The 16,750-nt window shown below is 37.5% G+C and overlaps 1 protein-coding gene across 2 annotated transcripts; it reads left to right on the top strand.

Moving 5' to 3' along the window:
• The first annotated feature begins 1,268 nt into the window (after window positions 1-1,268).
• Window positions 1,269-8,196, top strand: LOC141592348 (uncharacterized). 2 transcript variants are annotated; one of them, XM_074412971.1, is made up of 8 exons: window positions 1,269-1,454; window positions 1,536-1,653; window positions 1,769-1,873; window positions 1,990-2,075; window positions 2,342-2,583; window positions 6,502-6,679; window positions 7,250-7,433; window positions 7,714-8,196. In XM_074412971.1, the coding sequence occupies exons 1-8, from the start codon at window positions 1,402-1,404 to the stop codon at window positions 8,014-8,016; spliced, it is 1,269 nt and encodes a 422-aa protein (XP_074269072.1). In that variant the 5' UTR covers window positions 1,269-1,401; the 3' UTR covers window positions 8,017-8,196. The 2 variants fall into 2 exon arrangements, with proteins under 2 accessions (XP_074269072.1, XP_074269071.1); XM_074412970.1 differs by having other exon boundaries at window positions 1,293-1,454; window positions 2,342-2,599; window positions 6,497-6,679.
• The last annotated feature ends 8,554 nt before the right edge of the window (window positions 8,197-16,750 follow it).

A 16,750-nucleotide genomic window follows, 5' to 3' on the forward strand; every position in this document is an offset into this window, starting at 1 on the left:
ATTGTTATTGTTATTCATTATCATATCATATCAAGTATCAAGTATCATATCATATCAAGTATCATTCATATCATATCAAGCATCACATTTATCACATTACTATTACTATTATTATTATTATTCCGTCTCATACATAACTCGTATAAATACAATATAATATAATTTTATAAAATATATTTACCCATTTACCGTTGACTAGACTTTGACCAAGGTAATAAAAGACGGGGTATTACAATAAACCTATCAAACACTTTCTCTCATTACAAAAGATTGGCCTAGGGAATCTTCTCACGAGAGATTTGGTCGATACTAAAGTGAGGACAAAGACTGACTTAGGCATCGATAGAGCTTTCCTCAAAAACCCCCGAGGCTAGGTTTGTTCCCTGTTTCAGTAACTTAACCCAGAGGAATAGCGAAGGTTCAAGGACCTCACCTCCAAGGGCCCGAGGAGCATAGACATCGGACAAAGCTTAGCCCATCATAAAACACTTATTAGTCTTGTTTAATTTCTTTTAAACATTGAGTACATTTTTACCCTAAAAAACATTTAATTCACCATAATAATCAATTAATCATGGCATGTAATTATCTAATCAAATTTATGATTAATAATCAAGCGATAATCTTTCTGAGCAAGTAACAGATTATTATCCCAACTCATATTGAGCGATTTCTTTCACCCTAGATAAGAAATTAGCTACTCATAACGATGAACATAATTAAGAAAAATAATGAAGAATAAGGACAGATGTATTCATTAACCGAAAGATTGAACATCCGATTACAAAGTATGGAAAATAGTAAAAGTAGATTAGTGTTCTAAGCTGTTGATTGTCTAAAAATGTAATTAAAGCCTAATAACCTAGTACGATGTTTAGAAGTATTTATATATCATAATTATTAATACCGAAAGTCGGGCCAAAACATTAACGTAAACCACTTAATTGAGTTTTCTCTACTCGATCGAGTAGCTTTTGCTCTAGTCGTCTCCTAATCTCCACTGCATTCTTATACGTATTCATTTTATTTCTTTAAGCCCCAAATGCGGCTAATATCCTACAAAATGGGAGAACAAGGTGATAGAAACGATATTTCACAAAATAAAATGTACTCCTCGGTCCCGGTCAATTGTTGTCATTTGGTTTTGTCACAAAGACTAAGGAAATCGGAGGGGGCAATTACTCATCAAGTTACAACAATTGACTGAGATACTAGAAATGAAAAATGACAACAAATAACCAAAAAGGGAGGGAGTATTTGACAATATTAAGCAGAACGCATAAAATGCATTCACAACCCCGAAGTAAAACAGCATACTTGCATAAGCATAGTTGTGATTGATTCTTCTGTACCTTTTCTTAGTGTTGGCCCTTTGAGGTTTGAAGTGGTGCACAGCCGAAGATGGGCAATTCTCAGACATCATCTGCTGACCCTCGTCTCACTTCTGCCACCAGGTTTCTCTCTTTAACATTCTTCTCTTCCCTTTATTTTAATTAATGTCTATGATTATGATGATGATTATGATGTTATAACAGAGCTTTCTCGCATCATGAATTCCAACAACTTCAATCCTTATTTAATTCTCTTGCCTCTCAATCTCATGCCAATAATAATAGTAGTAATGCTCATTTTGTCTCTCCCTCCATTTTCAAGGTGTTTCTCTTCTTCATTATTTCAATTTTACTTACTTCCATTACTTTTTATATTTGGTTTTTCTTTCTTTCTTTTTTTCTTTTTTTTTTTATTAATTTGTTTTACCCATCATTAGGGCCATTTTGGTATTCCGGGTTGTCTTGGAGATCGAATGTTTGATTTAATTACCCAGAAACGGCGCGATCAAAAACTAACATTTGATGATCTTGTTATTGCTAAGGTAATAATAATTGTATTATTATTATGACTTCAATAAAGAAAAATATAGTTGTATGATGAGGTATTTCGGTTCTCAGTTTCGATTGGGATGCTAAGCTGTGAATGTTAATTGTGTAGGGTACTTATGAAAAAGGGACTAAAGTTGAGATTCAAGAGTTTGTATATCAGTTATTAGATGTTAATGATGATGGCAAAGTTTGCAGGTATTATCACCGCTACTTATGGCCTTAACATTTGTCATGCTTGTTTTCACCGTGCTTAATACTTTCATGTTAATGCTATTTTACTGCAAAAGTAGATTACATGGCTTTGTATTTGGCACATCACTTTTACATATGAGAAAACGAATGAGGTTCGAATTTTGTGGAAGCTTAACTATGGTTTCAGGATTATAACCTCACTATGTATAATGTATTTAGATTGCAGTACTGTGATTCCCTGTCTTCCAATTCAACTCACAGTTTGACAGGTCTGATGTTCAAGCAGTTTTGGCTGCTATTTTTGATGATGTGTTTGCACCCAAGGAAGGCGATTCTCATTTGAGCTCTGATAGCTACATTATAGATGATATCCTAAATGCAATCCAATTTTCGGAAAATGGTGGAGAGACTGATGAGAGAAGTATGTCCTTCGAAGATTTTAAGAACTTGTGTCTCCACATACCATCTATCAGAAAGTACCTTAGAGGCTTGTTGGCGCCTTCAGAACCAGGTTCTACCTGTCTCCTGTACTACTGCTACTACATGACCTTCATATTCTTAAATTTTTCATGTCATAGACTCAGTTAGTTTCTTTCTCCGTTGATTACTATTCATTGGTTGTAGGCGTAACATTTGTTGTGTTTTAGTCACATTCTTTCCGATGCATATTTGGAGTAATATTATGATTGATAGCTGTAGTTTCTTCTGCTTTAACTCTATATATTCATAGAGTTAAAGATGTTTGGTTGAGATTGAGAATTAAATGGAGTGAATCTTGACGTCAACTGTGAAGTAAGGATGGGCTATGTATCGCAGAAACTAATGTGTCTTATTTTAGACAAATTGATATTTTCGTTACTCCACATATCAGCTTGTTAGTTGCTGTAAATAGTACCTGTAATTTGTTTTGAGTTGTTTCTTGGCCATGTCAGTTAGCAGATTAATCGTTGTAGTCTTGTCTTATCATAGACATGATGTTCTTGTAACAATTACTCGTATTAGTTTTCTCATCAATATGTAATATGCCATATAATTTGTAATCTAGTTCAAAGACTATATTATTATTTCTGCACAATCCAGAAGATGGATCTAGTGAACGGCAGGCTAGGCTTGATTCAAGATGTAGAAGTTAGTCAACTCTAGTGGTCAAATAGTACTCTGCCATTGTACATACCAAGCTGGCGCAGTTTCTTTGTGTTCCATTTCCACGGAGCCAAAGACCTATCGTTCTTGGTTCTGGATTATAATGGAATAAACCAAAAAGGCTCACTAAACCGGCCTCGCTTCTTTTTATTGTGATGTAGCAGTCATCCAATCCAGTTCTCCGACACAATTTTCATTTTGGGTCATTCGGAAACAACCTCTTTGTGTTAGTAACACAAGGGTAAGGCTGTGTACATCCAATCCCCCTTACCTCACTATTTGTGGGAGCCCTTTAGGCACTGAGCTAATGTTATTGTTGTAGTGTGTTATTCAATATAAAATCATTAGGAAGAGTGCAATTGACCAATGGCTATTGTAGTTCAATGATAAATTACAATGGCCTTGTTTAATTCATTGATATTATGTTTTCTTAGAATTCTAGAACTAATGCAATGAAACCTATGTGTGAAGGTTGGAAATTCATGGTGGGTTGTTTTCTAGAAGTTGATTTCATCCGTCAGCTCACTCGTTTTCCATAGTATTAGCTTTTCATGGGTTCAATTGATAATTGTACGAATAGAGAATCTAAGTGTACTATTCTATCCCACGACACCACCTCTAGCTATCCCCGATATAATTGGAATTCAAGAGCCAATGGTAAGAGGATTTTTCCTAATAAGCTTGACAAATAAACTTGTTTCAAGTGTAAGAAGTCCTCTAAAATGTTGCTTTGGAGTTTGGACATAAAAATAACCTTCATCAAAAGGGTCCGAGTAAGGAAAGAAATTTAAAAATAAACAACTATTACCAAGTACCTAAAACCAGAAGTCACATACTTCCCCGTGCCTTTTTTCCCCGTCCCACTTCTTTTTGCATACTTTGTAAAAAATCTAGTTTAGATGCCTAATCCTGTATAGATGTCAATGTTATATACTTGGTCTTTTTATGTGTATTACACTTGCCAATATTGTTACTATTATTTGCTTAATAGACATACTAAATCTAGCAAACTCTAGATAATCATAGCCCTATTAATTCTTCCATATTATTGTTTTTTGAATAAATATCTTTATTGATTTTTTATTTCGAGATCTATTCAATATGGTACTCAAATTAAAGCACTTAGTGAAAGTTCTGTGATGATCTATTGTATGACTTCAACAAACTTTATTTGCAAAAACTAAGTGGAAACTAGATCAAAGCACCACAACATTAAAAAAAAAATGAAAATTGATGGCATCATGGTGTCTCGCATTAGTGGCATAATACATAAACGACAAACCATATATTTGAGGTTTATACGATAAGATGAGTAGTTGGTTCAACTAAATGTACTATATCTTGTGTTGTTTCTTTGGTATCGACCATGAGGGGTGAGGAAGAGGTGAGGGGTGATTGACTATGAGGGGCGAGGAATTTAGTGGTCTACAACTCTATATTGGAGAAATTGGAGAGGGGTGTGGTCAAAGGAGAGAGAGGGCTGAGGATGGTGTTCACGTGGCCGGCTAGGTAGCACGGACACTCCTCTTAATCAGCCGTCCTGTGTCTGACACCGACACTCGTGGGACACAAGACTAAACGTGTTGGACACCTATAAAGTTGTGTCTAACTTTCTTCATTTATTTGGGCACGTGTTCGACACGTGGCCATGGTAACTTATTTAAATTTAATATCAAATTTTTTTACTCGTGTCTCATATCCTAAATTTCATGTGATGCCGTGTCACGTGCCCGTTTTGTGTCCGTGTCCGTATTGGTGCTACCTAGGTGGCCGGTAAATATGGCAGCTGCCTGGTCCGCGATGGTGATTGGTGAAGACTGAAGAGGTTGGAGATGGTCAAGAAAGGAGAAGAGGAATGGGTGGGTGGGTGGTTCGGGGTTGTTTCGATGGTTAGTAGTCTTTCACTGCGATAAGTAAGAAAACTTGGTAATTTTACAACAAAAAGCTACTATACATTGAAAGAGAAAAACTTGTGAGAAAGGAATGTGGGATGAAAATAGAAGGATGGAAGGAAGGACTATGGAGTATATCATTATGGAATTTTGATACCATAGCTCACATGCATGCATTTATCTTGGAGGACGTGCACAAAAAAATTTGGCTTCCTTTTTCATTACAAAATAGAAGCTTTATTTATCTTGGTACCACCTATATGAAAGCCTTGAAAAAGAATTTTGAGGGTGATTGTGGTGGCCTCCATTGGTTAGTTAAGACTCCTGACTCCCAAAGCTGGAAATGAATTAGTTCCATGAGCCAAAATAATGGAAAACTTAATGTTGTTAGTAATCATAAAGTAGGAGAACCTAGAGTACTGACGTAGAACTTTGTTGATCATTAGGACACCAAAGTGAACATATTCTTAGATACCACTCCCTCCATCTCAACTCAAACCACACCCCAACCACCATGTTGAGCACCCATGAGGATAATTCTTTCCACCCCGACATGCCCCCACTCCCCGTCGAAACTCCCCTTTGTTGAAACTATGGTTTTAGATTCCGCTACGATGCTACCGTAGACTACCGCATTTTGAAGTGATATTAGCCGCATTCAGCAAGCTTAGACCACGGCAATTGATTTAATGACCATGTCCGAAACCAGTATATTGTCGAAATACTCGAAACACACCTCCACCACCCAAACACCTATCCCGCACCCTAAAACCCCCTCTCCCACCCTCAAAAACCTTAGATGAGGGAGTTTCATGGGTGGGGCTATTTTTGGAGTGGGGACTGTTTTGTGGTGGTTTGGACTTTGGGTGGATTGGCCTGGTGAGTGGGGTTGTGGGTGGATAAGGATGACAGGTGGATGAGCATGGTGGTCTAGTGGTAGGTGGGTGATGGCGGTGGTCTAGTGGTGGGTGGGTTAGGGTGGTGTTTGAGAAAGATGGATAGGGAAGGGTTGGGTAAGAGTAAACATGTAATTGTACACTTTCATAAAAACTAAAAATAAAAAACCGAACAAAACAAATCATAAAGAATCAGCTGTGTCAGTGGAGAATTTGCGATGAAATTATGTTTCTTATGTTGATATCCTTTTTACTGTTATTTAGGGCATTTGGTAGCATAACATTAGAACATGAGAAAATAGATTTATGTTAAGGTACACCATAGCCTCTTCTCTATGGAAACTTGCAGTTGATTATTGATAAGGTTGGTATAGTATACTTCAGACAGGTGCGTTTAGTCATATGATACAGTTATGCAGCATGAGTCCTTTTGGTGGTGGGTTGAACAACAGTCACTGACTCGTTTCTAATGCATGCCTTTCTGTTTTTAAAGGACAGGTTCCCAAGTTCCTCGTTTGTTGTTTCCCGAAAGCTATGGCTCCAACATACTATTGAAAGTAGAATATGCTTGGCTGTTAGGTGGTCTTCTTACTCAGCCAGAACTAGAGGAATGGAAACTTCTATATCATAGTTCATTTCATGGCCAAAGTTTCAACACATTCTTGGGCAATGTTTCGTGAGTGGTCTTTCAGCTTTATTCCATATGCAGTTATTGTTCAAATCTTTTAAATTCTGAAATGTGACCTTCAGCTTCTAGATTCCTACGCTTTGGCATGCTTTCTGAGAGACTGAGATATGTACTTCATGACTTCATGTTATTCTTGTATGCTATGCTATCTTTTACCTGTTTATAGTTTATTTTCCCACACGTATTGGCGAACGCTTATATGGAACCAAGCAAGTCTTCTATGAGACTGTCTCACTCTCTCACATATGACACCAACCCAAATAGTTGTGTATTACTGTATTCCTTATACTCCCTCCGATCCACGGGGTTCTTTACATTTTTATTAATTTGCGAAGAATATTTTAATCAAATGAATCGGAGGAAGTATAAGTTTATGGTTCATGGGTTGATCTCCAACTGTAAAACTGTCACAAGCTTTTGCCTTTGGAAGCTATTGTTTGAAACCTTGGAGTTTGTGATGCTTGTAGCTTGACAAAGACATTCCAGTGCTGTTATGTTTTTGCATTTCTTTTGTTTCCTTAAATAGCTTGAATTTGAAAAATCAGTATTTTTGTGCAGAAACGAGGAAGGGCCAACTTTATTGATAATCAAGGATAGAGAAGGTTACATTTATGGAGGCTATGGTTCCCAACCGTGGGAAAAGCACAGTGATTTCTATGGTGATATGAAGTGTTTTCTGTTTCAGCTTCATCCAAAAGTGTATATGTACCGGCCAACTGGAGCAAATACCAACTTGCAGTGGGTAAGACAACTAGATTTTTCTAGATTCCATACATTCAAAAACGCTATAATCTTGAGTTCAGGCAAATTTTCTTTTTATTCTTTGCTCTTGTTGCTAATTCAAAACCAAATATGTCTTCAACTATGTTAGTCTGATTCTGATGTGTTTATGACACTTCATTTTAAATTGAAATTAGGAAACCTTGTTATAAAATAACCAAGTCCAAGTGATGCGAGTCTTGCCTTTTAATGTAATATGTTCATTATAGAGTCTTAATGCTGATGCTGTTCTGCAACTGCAGTGTGCTGTTAATTACTGTTCGGAGTCCATCCCAAATGGAATTGGATTTGGGGGACGGGTTAATCATTTTGGCCTCTTTGTCTCGGCCAGTTTTGATACGGGCCAAACTTTTGAGTGTACTACATTTGGAAGTCCTTGCCTCTCAAAATCTAACAGGATATGCCCAGAAGTGATTGAATGCTGGAGTGTTTTTCCAAAGGAAGTGCAGCAAAAGAGCACTGCTCTCAAAGGTACCGTATTAGAGAGGTTCAAGGAAGACCGCAACATGCTTAACATGGTAGGGCTTGCAAATTCCAGTGAGTAATATATACGGCTGTATTATAAATTCGTGTATACTAATTTATTTCCCAATTATGTTGTTCCTTTTTGCTTTTCCCCCTCTTTTTAACCGTAAGGCACATTTTTGTTGGTGTGTATATGTTTGTATGAAACGACATTTGTGTATATCAATTATTAATAATCAAAGATGACAACGTTTTATGCAGGAGCAGTTGATCTATCATAATTGTATTATGTTGTCTCAAAATTTATATGCTTAAAAAAAGTGATTTGTATCTTAAAATGGTTGCAAAGAAGGCTGCAGTAGGACGAAGGAGAATGCAACTGACATCCGTTGCTCTTGTATCCGTGATGTGTGGTTTCAATTTTCTCTCTGACTTTTTCTGTAGTGTTGTTCATGGTTAGTCGATGCGATTTGTTCATATGCGAATGTATTTTCAATAAGTGATGAGACAAATTCGCTCTTAAAAAGTCCAATGGTTTGGCTTAGGGACATCCTTCAATCTAAGCCATTAGAGACTTCTTACTAAAAATATTTCTGAACACATTCTCATTCCAATTCTATAGGGAAGTTGACAATTCATTCAATCGACCTAGGAATGTTCCGTTCCTAGGCCAATTTTCTTCTTTAAACGTAGAGAATAGTTTGTGCGTCATCCAGGCTGCTTGGAAACGAAACGGTTTTTGTACTGAACTAAGAGGCGTAAAACCGTTGGGAGCAATCAAGAGTGGGCAGTAATCGATTGAAATTTGGGTAAATGACGGACACTAGCATTGTCATAATTAGAACCACGTTCCGTATTGCAAAGAGCTCAATCAAGTCTCGCACTTTGTCTAGTTTCCGGAGAATTTCCCCTAGTCCATGTATGGGATGGACCCGCAAACTCTAATTCAATTAGTTCACAATTCTCAATCCAATTATCAAAATTTTCACATCGTTTTGTCATACTCGAGTTACCATCATGACGTTTGGATAATGATCTCGTTTCATTGAAATCTCCTGCCAACATCCAGGGGCAACTATTTGTGTGTGCAAAATTTACAAGTGCAGACCATAATTCTCTTTTATTAATAGGGTCGGGACTAGCCTAAACTGCAGTAAAAAAACCAAGGGACTCCTCGAGTACGAGATACTTCAACCGTTATGAATTGTGAATGTTCGTAAACAGGGACAACATGGACAGTTTCGGGTCTCCAATACAGCCATTATAATACCCCGGATTTTTTAGTTGTGCACACGGTCGAGTACTCGACCGAGTGGCACTCACTCGACCGAGTAGAGTGACTGAGTATCTTATGGGTTCTAACCCAGGTCCTGTCTAGGTGTCACTCGGACGAGTGGCTGGTGCACTCGACCGAGGGCCTTCGTACACTCGACCGAGTGTACGGGTATCAGACCCTTTTTCTGCGTGTTGGGCTCCGTGTTATGGGTCTCACTATATATACTTTATTTCAGTTTTCTTCTTCATTTTTACAAACTCTAAACTCTCTCTAACCTTTCTAAACTCTCTCTACACATTTCTTACCATCTTCAAGAAGATTTAGCTTCGGATTTGAAGATCTAGCATCATACTTCATCTTTCCTCTTGCCTTTTTAGGCTCCGTTTGTCACGACACTTCAGGTAGCTTATTTGACCAAAGTAGCTTATTTGACCAAAATTTCAGCTACCTGATTTTTTTGCAAGTGTTTGACAAGTAGCTTATTTGGTCAAATAAGGTACCTGAAATGAAATGCTACCTCAGGTAGCATTTGAGAAATGAGGTACCTAAAATGACTTAGTTTTCATTTTGTACCTCTTTATTCTATAATATTAAATAATTTTCATATCCTTTTACGTCATTTTACCAAAATCGGCTATCTTTTCAGCTAGTTTGTCAAACACATTTTTATATAATCAGTTACCTTATCAGCTCCTAATTTTCACTACCTTATCGCTTACCTTTTCGTGTTTCGATTAGCTTTTCGGTTTTGAATACCTTTTCGGGTTTTACTACCTTTTCAGGTAGTTTTGCCAAACAGAGCCTTATATTGTGAGTCTTTAATTATTCTTCTAATCTTTATTTGTTACCTAAACCCTATAAACTGGGGGAAATTAGGGGTTTTGTTATTTGGGTGAATTAATTGGGGATTTGGGTAATTAGATAGTAGTAATATGTAACTATATGTATTACGTTGTTGTAAAACATAATTATGATAGTAATTACTTGATTAATTGTAGGATGCGACTTCTTAGAGGAGGATTCTTGTGCTTGCTTGTGATATATGAAGGATTTCTAAAAGATAGGATTTTCCTACTCGGTTTCAATAATATGAATGTTGTATTTGTTGTGGCTAGTCTCACATGAATATGGCATTTGCATTATAACATGATTAGTGGTTAGTTGCATTAAAGGATTATTGTAATGGTTGGGTTTGCATTATAATATGTAAATGGAAATTTTTGTTAGTCTCATGTTGTTGGTGCAATTGTATCATATCATGATAATGGGTGATTGATGGATAGTCTTATATTAGGGATGGAAATGCATTATAACATGAGAATGAGTAATTGTTGATACAAGTATGTTTGGTATGTTGAGATTTATAATCCATGAGATGGTTGCATACTTGGCATATTATGTTGCATATTGTGATACATGTGATTGTGGTGGATGATGGAGGTGGTTGGTGGAGATGTGGTTGTTGTTGAGGAGACGTAAGGCGGTTAGGAGAACGTCTTACGCTTGGATCGCCTCTTGGAGCTTCCCACTCCAAGAGGGACGTGCACGTTAATGACTTGAGTATGGAGACACTCGTGTAGTGTCACGACGTCTGGCAGAGGTCCGGTTAGCGCTCGGGCTCGGTACTACGGGTGTGTCTCGAGTACCTTTTTACGGGCGGCGGACCGGCTATTTGGTGGCATTGTTGCGATACCATCACCGGGTTGTTGGTACCGTGGGTGTGTTTTTGGTACCGGTGAGTGGTGGTGGTTGGAGACTTGTGATTGTGCATTCATTATTGCATTTCATGTTTATGTTTACATGTCTATCCGTAATTGATTGTATTATGAAACTGAAGTGTGTTGGTTGCGTGTAAAATGTCGCCTGCTTTAATTGGGGTGGCATATGATGAACCATATTATATTTTCGGTCATATGAGGAGCAGTTTGAGTACAGGTTTAGTTTTGGTACCTTGCGGGAGACGGGACGAGTTCCGGACACTTGGAGTCGAGTTGCATAGCTAGATGTTAGACGACTTAGATGGTATTTGAGTTGTATAAAGTATACTTCACACTTGTCATTCATTTATTCATGTATGTAATTCATCAAACAAGTTCATTATATAAAATGTTGCTTAATTGTTGTTCCAATTTCACTACATCAGAAAACCGAGATGGTGACATCTCCCGATTACCTTGGCTAGGTAAGAAAGGGGTGTTACAGCCATATACCACCACTAAATCAAGTAGCATCGACTCGACAATGGCCATTATAACTATGGGTGTTCACCTCCCATATGGGTTTCAACTAAGGCAATCACAGTCGGTTTATAGGTTTTGACAACCTCTTTTAAGGTTGCGATTTTTTTCCTATTTTCCGTTCCTTGTATATTCCATACCATACAAGTTATTGGGGTTACGTTAGGCATAATATTCGGTATTCTATCAGACATAAGACTCGGTAAAGAGGGTAACGTAGATAGATAGGCTTTGCTTACTAATGAGAGCACGTCATCAATGCTCCATAGTAACGACATCTCCAGCATGATTGTTGTCGGATCCGCTGGAGTTAGCTTGATTATGATGTCCATACTGGGTAATGCTTGAGCCATCACACACAAGAGCGGTGTCGCCATCCCCTGCCAAGCTTCCTCTGTCCGAAGCACGTAGAGCAAAGCCCTACCCTAGTAATGACTAAATGATTGTTAGTGCTATCCAAAATAGTTAGGATGAGGTTTTGGGTTATTTGATTAAGTAGTGGAAACTCAATAGAATTCATAACTATTTCCACTTTTTGGCTTCGGCCAAAAACTTTTTATCACTGGTCGAGCTTTCCAGAAAAAAAACGAGCGGATTCCCCCCGGCAGGTAGACAGGAGACGGCGAGCTCTAATGAACCTAAAGGTAAATCTCCCACCGCTTACTCCCCAAAAACGCAGATAGGAATTGGACAATAAGGGATTTACATGTGAGTGTCTGTAACACCCCCTTCTTACCCGACCAAGGTAATTGGGACATGTTACCATCTCGGTTTTCCGAGGAGGTGAAATTAGAATTGCAATTAAGAAACAATTAATATAAATAAAGTATTTAGTGGATTACATAACTATCAATGAATAAATGAAATAAATGATACAACTCATGACTAATAGACTCTTCTAAAGAATACTATCTTAGGCCGACTCGACTCCAAGTCTGAAGCCCGTCCCGTCTCCCGCGTGACACCAACTCAACCTGTACTCAACCTACTCCCCATATGATCGGAAATATCATATGGATCGACACAGGCCACCCCGGATATAGGTGACAATTACACGGACACATAACACGTCAGTTTCAATATATAAATATAAGACACGACATGTTAAATAAAGATGTGACACACAAATTATATGAATGAAACTTGATTATACAATCACTATACCGGTACCGGGACACGCCCAGACATATCCACAACCACCGGTGCCAGGGACACACCCACGACACCACGCCTCACACAAAGGTACCGGGACACGCCCAGACGTACCGGGTCCGGAAGCCAACCGGATCCCCTGCCAGACGTCGTGCCTCAACCACACGAGTCCCTTCGTAACTCAAGTCATTAATGTGCATATGCCCCTTGGAGTGGGAAGCTCCAAGGGGCAACCCGAGCGCAAGACGGTTTTTCAACCGTCTTACGTCTCCTCAACAATCAAGTACCACTACTAAAGACCTTCAACACAACACAATCACAACCATACATGACAAATGGAATAACAACATTAAAGATATGACTAATTCATGAATTCAATACCAACATGCTATAAATAACGATCCCTCGTATACCAACATGACATACCAACCGACTCACAAATGCAATAGTGAGGAAAGACACCCAAACATGCATACAAAATATATTGAAACCGAGTAGGATAACCTACCTTTTCGCATTCTTCACAAGTTACTCGATTCCAACTCGATTTCGTCTCATAAAACCGTCTTGTCCTAAATAATTCATACAACACTATCACAATGCATTCTACACTACAGTAATATGAAACCCTTTATTATTAATCACTAATTACTCATATTACATAGGCTAAATACTAATAAATCTCTCTTAGTAAACCCTAACTTGAGATTAACATAAGACAAGGGAGAAAGGTGAGATTTTGACTTACAAAGGTAGATCGGGGATTCGGAGGGATGTTCTGTTAGAAATCTATATCTCATTAATTTACATATTCATATATGTATTAGTTTATTTAGTCATAAAATAAAAGCTAGATCTTATGCATGCAAACATAAATAAGAAGAGATAAGAAAATCGATTTCTCACCATCTAAATTTCGGTCATTTATGGGCAGCAACAAGATCTCCTTCTTGTTAGTTCTTGAGCTTTCCAATAATGGATGAACATTCATGACTTCAAAATAGAAGCCCTCCAATAAGTAGCACCCAAGACTATCCCAAAATCCCACAAACTAACATGTACTAGATATTTGTAATGTGGTTTACCTTAAAATCGATTACTAATACTCATATACTACTACTAGTATTATTAGTGATTGATTTGTACAAATTAGATTCATAAAAAGGATTTTTATGAAGAACAAGAGAGAGAGTGTTGTTTTTTATAAAACATGAGAGAATGATAAATTTTTAGAGAAAAATCTCTAATTATTCAACCCACAAAACCGGTGGGTATAGGGTTTATAGACCCCTTTTATTTTTCCTTTTTGTCTTCACAAGACAAAATGTGTAAGTCTTTTGCATAGTCAAGTCACTATCAATTGTCATAGACAAATGAACAAGATAAATGAATAAGACAAAACTACTAAAAAGCCCACCCAATTTCGGTTATCATGTAATATGGAGTCCATTTTATTTTTGTCAATTGTACAATTGTATGTCATGTGACATGTGACATGTCTTATGTCATGTTTTAATTTAAAATGCATATTTAACAAATTAAATATCATTTATAAATTAAATAAATCACATTTAACAAATTGACTAGTAATTCAAAATTACTTTCACATAAAATGGTCATTTAAATACTAGTTAGTATAATTCACAACATCTTGTAATTATGACTAACTTATCATTCTCATCTCGCGTGTTTCGCAAACACCGATTAATTTTAGTAATATAACTTCTTAAATTACTAAATAAAATCTTATTTAATCACATTATAATAAGATGTCATTTTCTCTCTTATGCTAATAATTTGTTCAATTTTAAGGAATTAATTAATCTGTATCGACATACAATTAATTAACCTTTTCGATTAAGAGAATCGTCCTTTAGGTGTGACCTCAAGGATCAACGATCACCACCGTCCGCACGACGGTAATGTCAAACTCTAGCCAGCCAATCATTACCGATATGTGTGGACCAGTTGACTATATATGTAATGTATCATCCCTTTCGTATTCTTGATATGAGATTTAAATATGTGATCAATATGATCGACAATTGTGATCGCATTATTGTCGGGGACACTTACTCCAACATGTTCCATCATAAATCCAAGCTTGAAGGCCAATGGGGAAGGTTTAGGGAGCATTTAGTGAGAGGGGAGAGTGTTTTAGAGTAAGAAGGAAGGAGAAGAAGAATGAAGAGGATTGTAAGACCCCCTTCTTACCCTACCAAGGTAATTAGGAGATGTTACCATCTCGGTTTCTCGAGGTGGTGAAATCGGAGTTGCAATTAAGAAATAATTAATATAAATAAAGTATTTAGTGGATTACAGAACCATAAATAAATAAATGAAATAAATAATACAACTCTTGACTACTATACTCTTCTAATGGTATGACACTCGGCTCCAAGTCCAAGGCTCGTCTCGTCTCCCACGTGACACCAACTCAACCTGCTCCCCATATGATCGGAAATATCATATGGATCGACACAGGCCACCCCGGAAATAGATGACGATTACACAGACACACAACACGTAAGTTTCAATAAATAAATATAAGACACAATATGACGATTGACTGTGCAATATGCCAATAATGTGAATGAGATCAATCAAACAACCATACCACGGTACCAGGACACGCCCAGACATACTGACAACCATATTGGTACAGGGACACGCCCAGATATACCAACAACCACAAATAGGTACCGGGACACGTTCAGACGTACCGGGTCCGGAAACCAACCGAAGCCCCTGCAAGACGTCGTGTTTCAACTCTCAACCACACGAGTCCCTCCGTGACTCAAGCCATTAATGTGCACATCCCTCTTGGAGTGGGAAGCTCCAAGAGGCGATTCAAGCGTAAAACGGTATCCCAACCGTTTTACGTCTCCTCAATAACAATACATCCTCCGCATACACAATAATAGCCAATACATGAAATGCAACTCAACATATCATAATCACCTTCTTAATTGTACGATTAACCACTAAATATGTTATAATGCAAATGCCCTAATTATGTGAAACTAATTGCAACATCAACATAAACAACATCATATTATTAAAACCGAGTAGGATTAACCTACCTTTTAGCATTCTTCATGAGTTACCCGAATCCTATACGATTCCGTCTCGCAAGACCGTCTTAATCCTATACAAATCATGTAATACCATCACAAGTACATCATATTCTATTATATAATACAAAACCCCTTATTATTACCCACTAATTACCCATATTACATATACTAATTGCTAATTAATTACCTAACCCAAAACCCCCAAAAGTTAGGGTTTAACTAATTAAAGAAGGGTAGATCTTAACTTACAAAGGTTGAGGAAGGAAGGAAAAGGATGAACAATCCATGAAAGTAAGCTTGAATCCCATGTAAGAGTGTTTGTGGAGGTTTTAGAGAGAAAGGATAGTATTTGGAGTGAGAAGGAAGAGGATAGAATGAATGAGGATAAGGAGATAAGATTTCCTTATCCCGTGTTCAGATTCAGCGCCACTCGGTCGAGTGCTCAACAATGACCAGTTTTCGTAAAACAGTCATATCTCACTCGTTTCTTGGTCATTTTGGGCGTGTGACCTACCCATGGAATAGCAAGGGGACAAGCTATCACCTCCAATTGGACTCACATTAATATCATGTCTATATCTCAAGTTATTAGAGTTTTAAGACGACCCTTCTATAGGTGAACGTTATAACAACTCCACTAAGTCTAGTATAGGTTATACTCGGCCCACTTTATAGTCATACTTCCCTCCCGAGTGACCTCTATTATAGTATGAGGTCCTCTCACGCATCCCATGCTTACTTTCCGGGTTCCACAATATCCGAGTATTACAATATTCCCCCCTTAAAATGAACTTCGTCCCCGAAATTCGCTACACTCTCTCTCCTTTCACAATTATTGCTAAAGTCTTATTTCTGATTCTCATGTAATCTCTCGCCATTACCATTGTCCTTTACGCTATCATAAGGTCCATCAAGATTCTTACCGTCATCATCACTCTCATTAAGCCACACATGTTTATCTACCGTATACACTCTTTTATAATCATCATGCTCACCCCAATGTTCTTTGTTCAACTCTTATTACTTCCTCGCATTCCGCACTTTCCGTACTTTTTCTTTCCTAACTTCTGAA

The sequence above is a fragment of the Silene latifolia genome, chromosome 7 (genome assembly GCF_048544455.1).
Source record: "Silene latifolia isolate original U9 population chromosome 7, ASM4854445v1, whole genome shotgun sequence".
NCBI lineage: Eukaryota > Viridiplantae > Streptophyta > Magnoliopsida > Caryophyllales > Caryophyllaceae > Silene > Silene latifolia.

What these genes read in the sequence shown, in the direction of transcription:
- LOC141592348 (XM_074412970.1), top strand. Translation starts at nt 1,402, where the DNA reads ATGGGCAATTCTCAGACATCATCTGCTGACCCTCGTCTCACTTCTGCC. An exon ending in CGTCTCACTTCTGCCACCAG is followed by an intron (nt 1,455 to 1,535) that starts GTTTCTCTCTTT and finishes ATGTTATAACAG; the next exon opens with AGCTTTCTCGCATCATGAAT. An exon ending in TCTCTCCCTCCATTTTCAAG is followed by an intron (nt 1,654 to 1,768) that starts GTGTTTCTCTTC and finishes ACCCATCATTAG; the next exon opens with GGCCATTTTGGTATTCCGGG.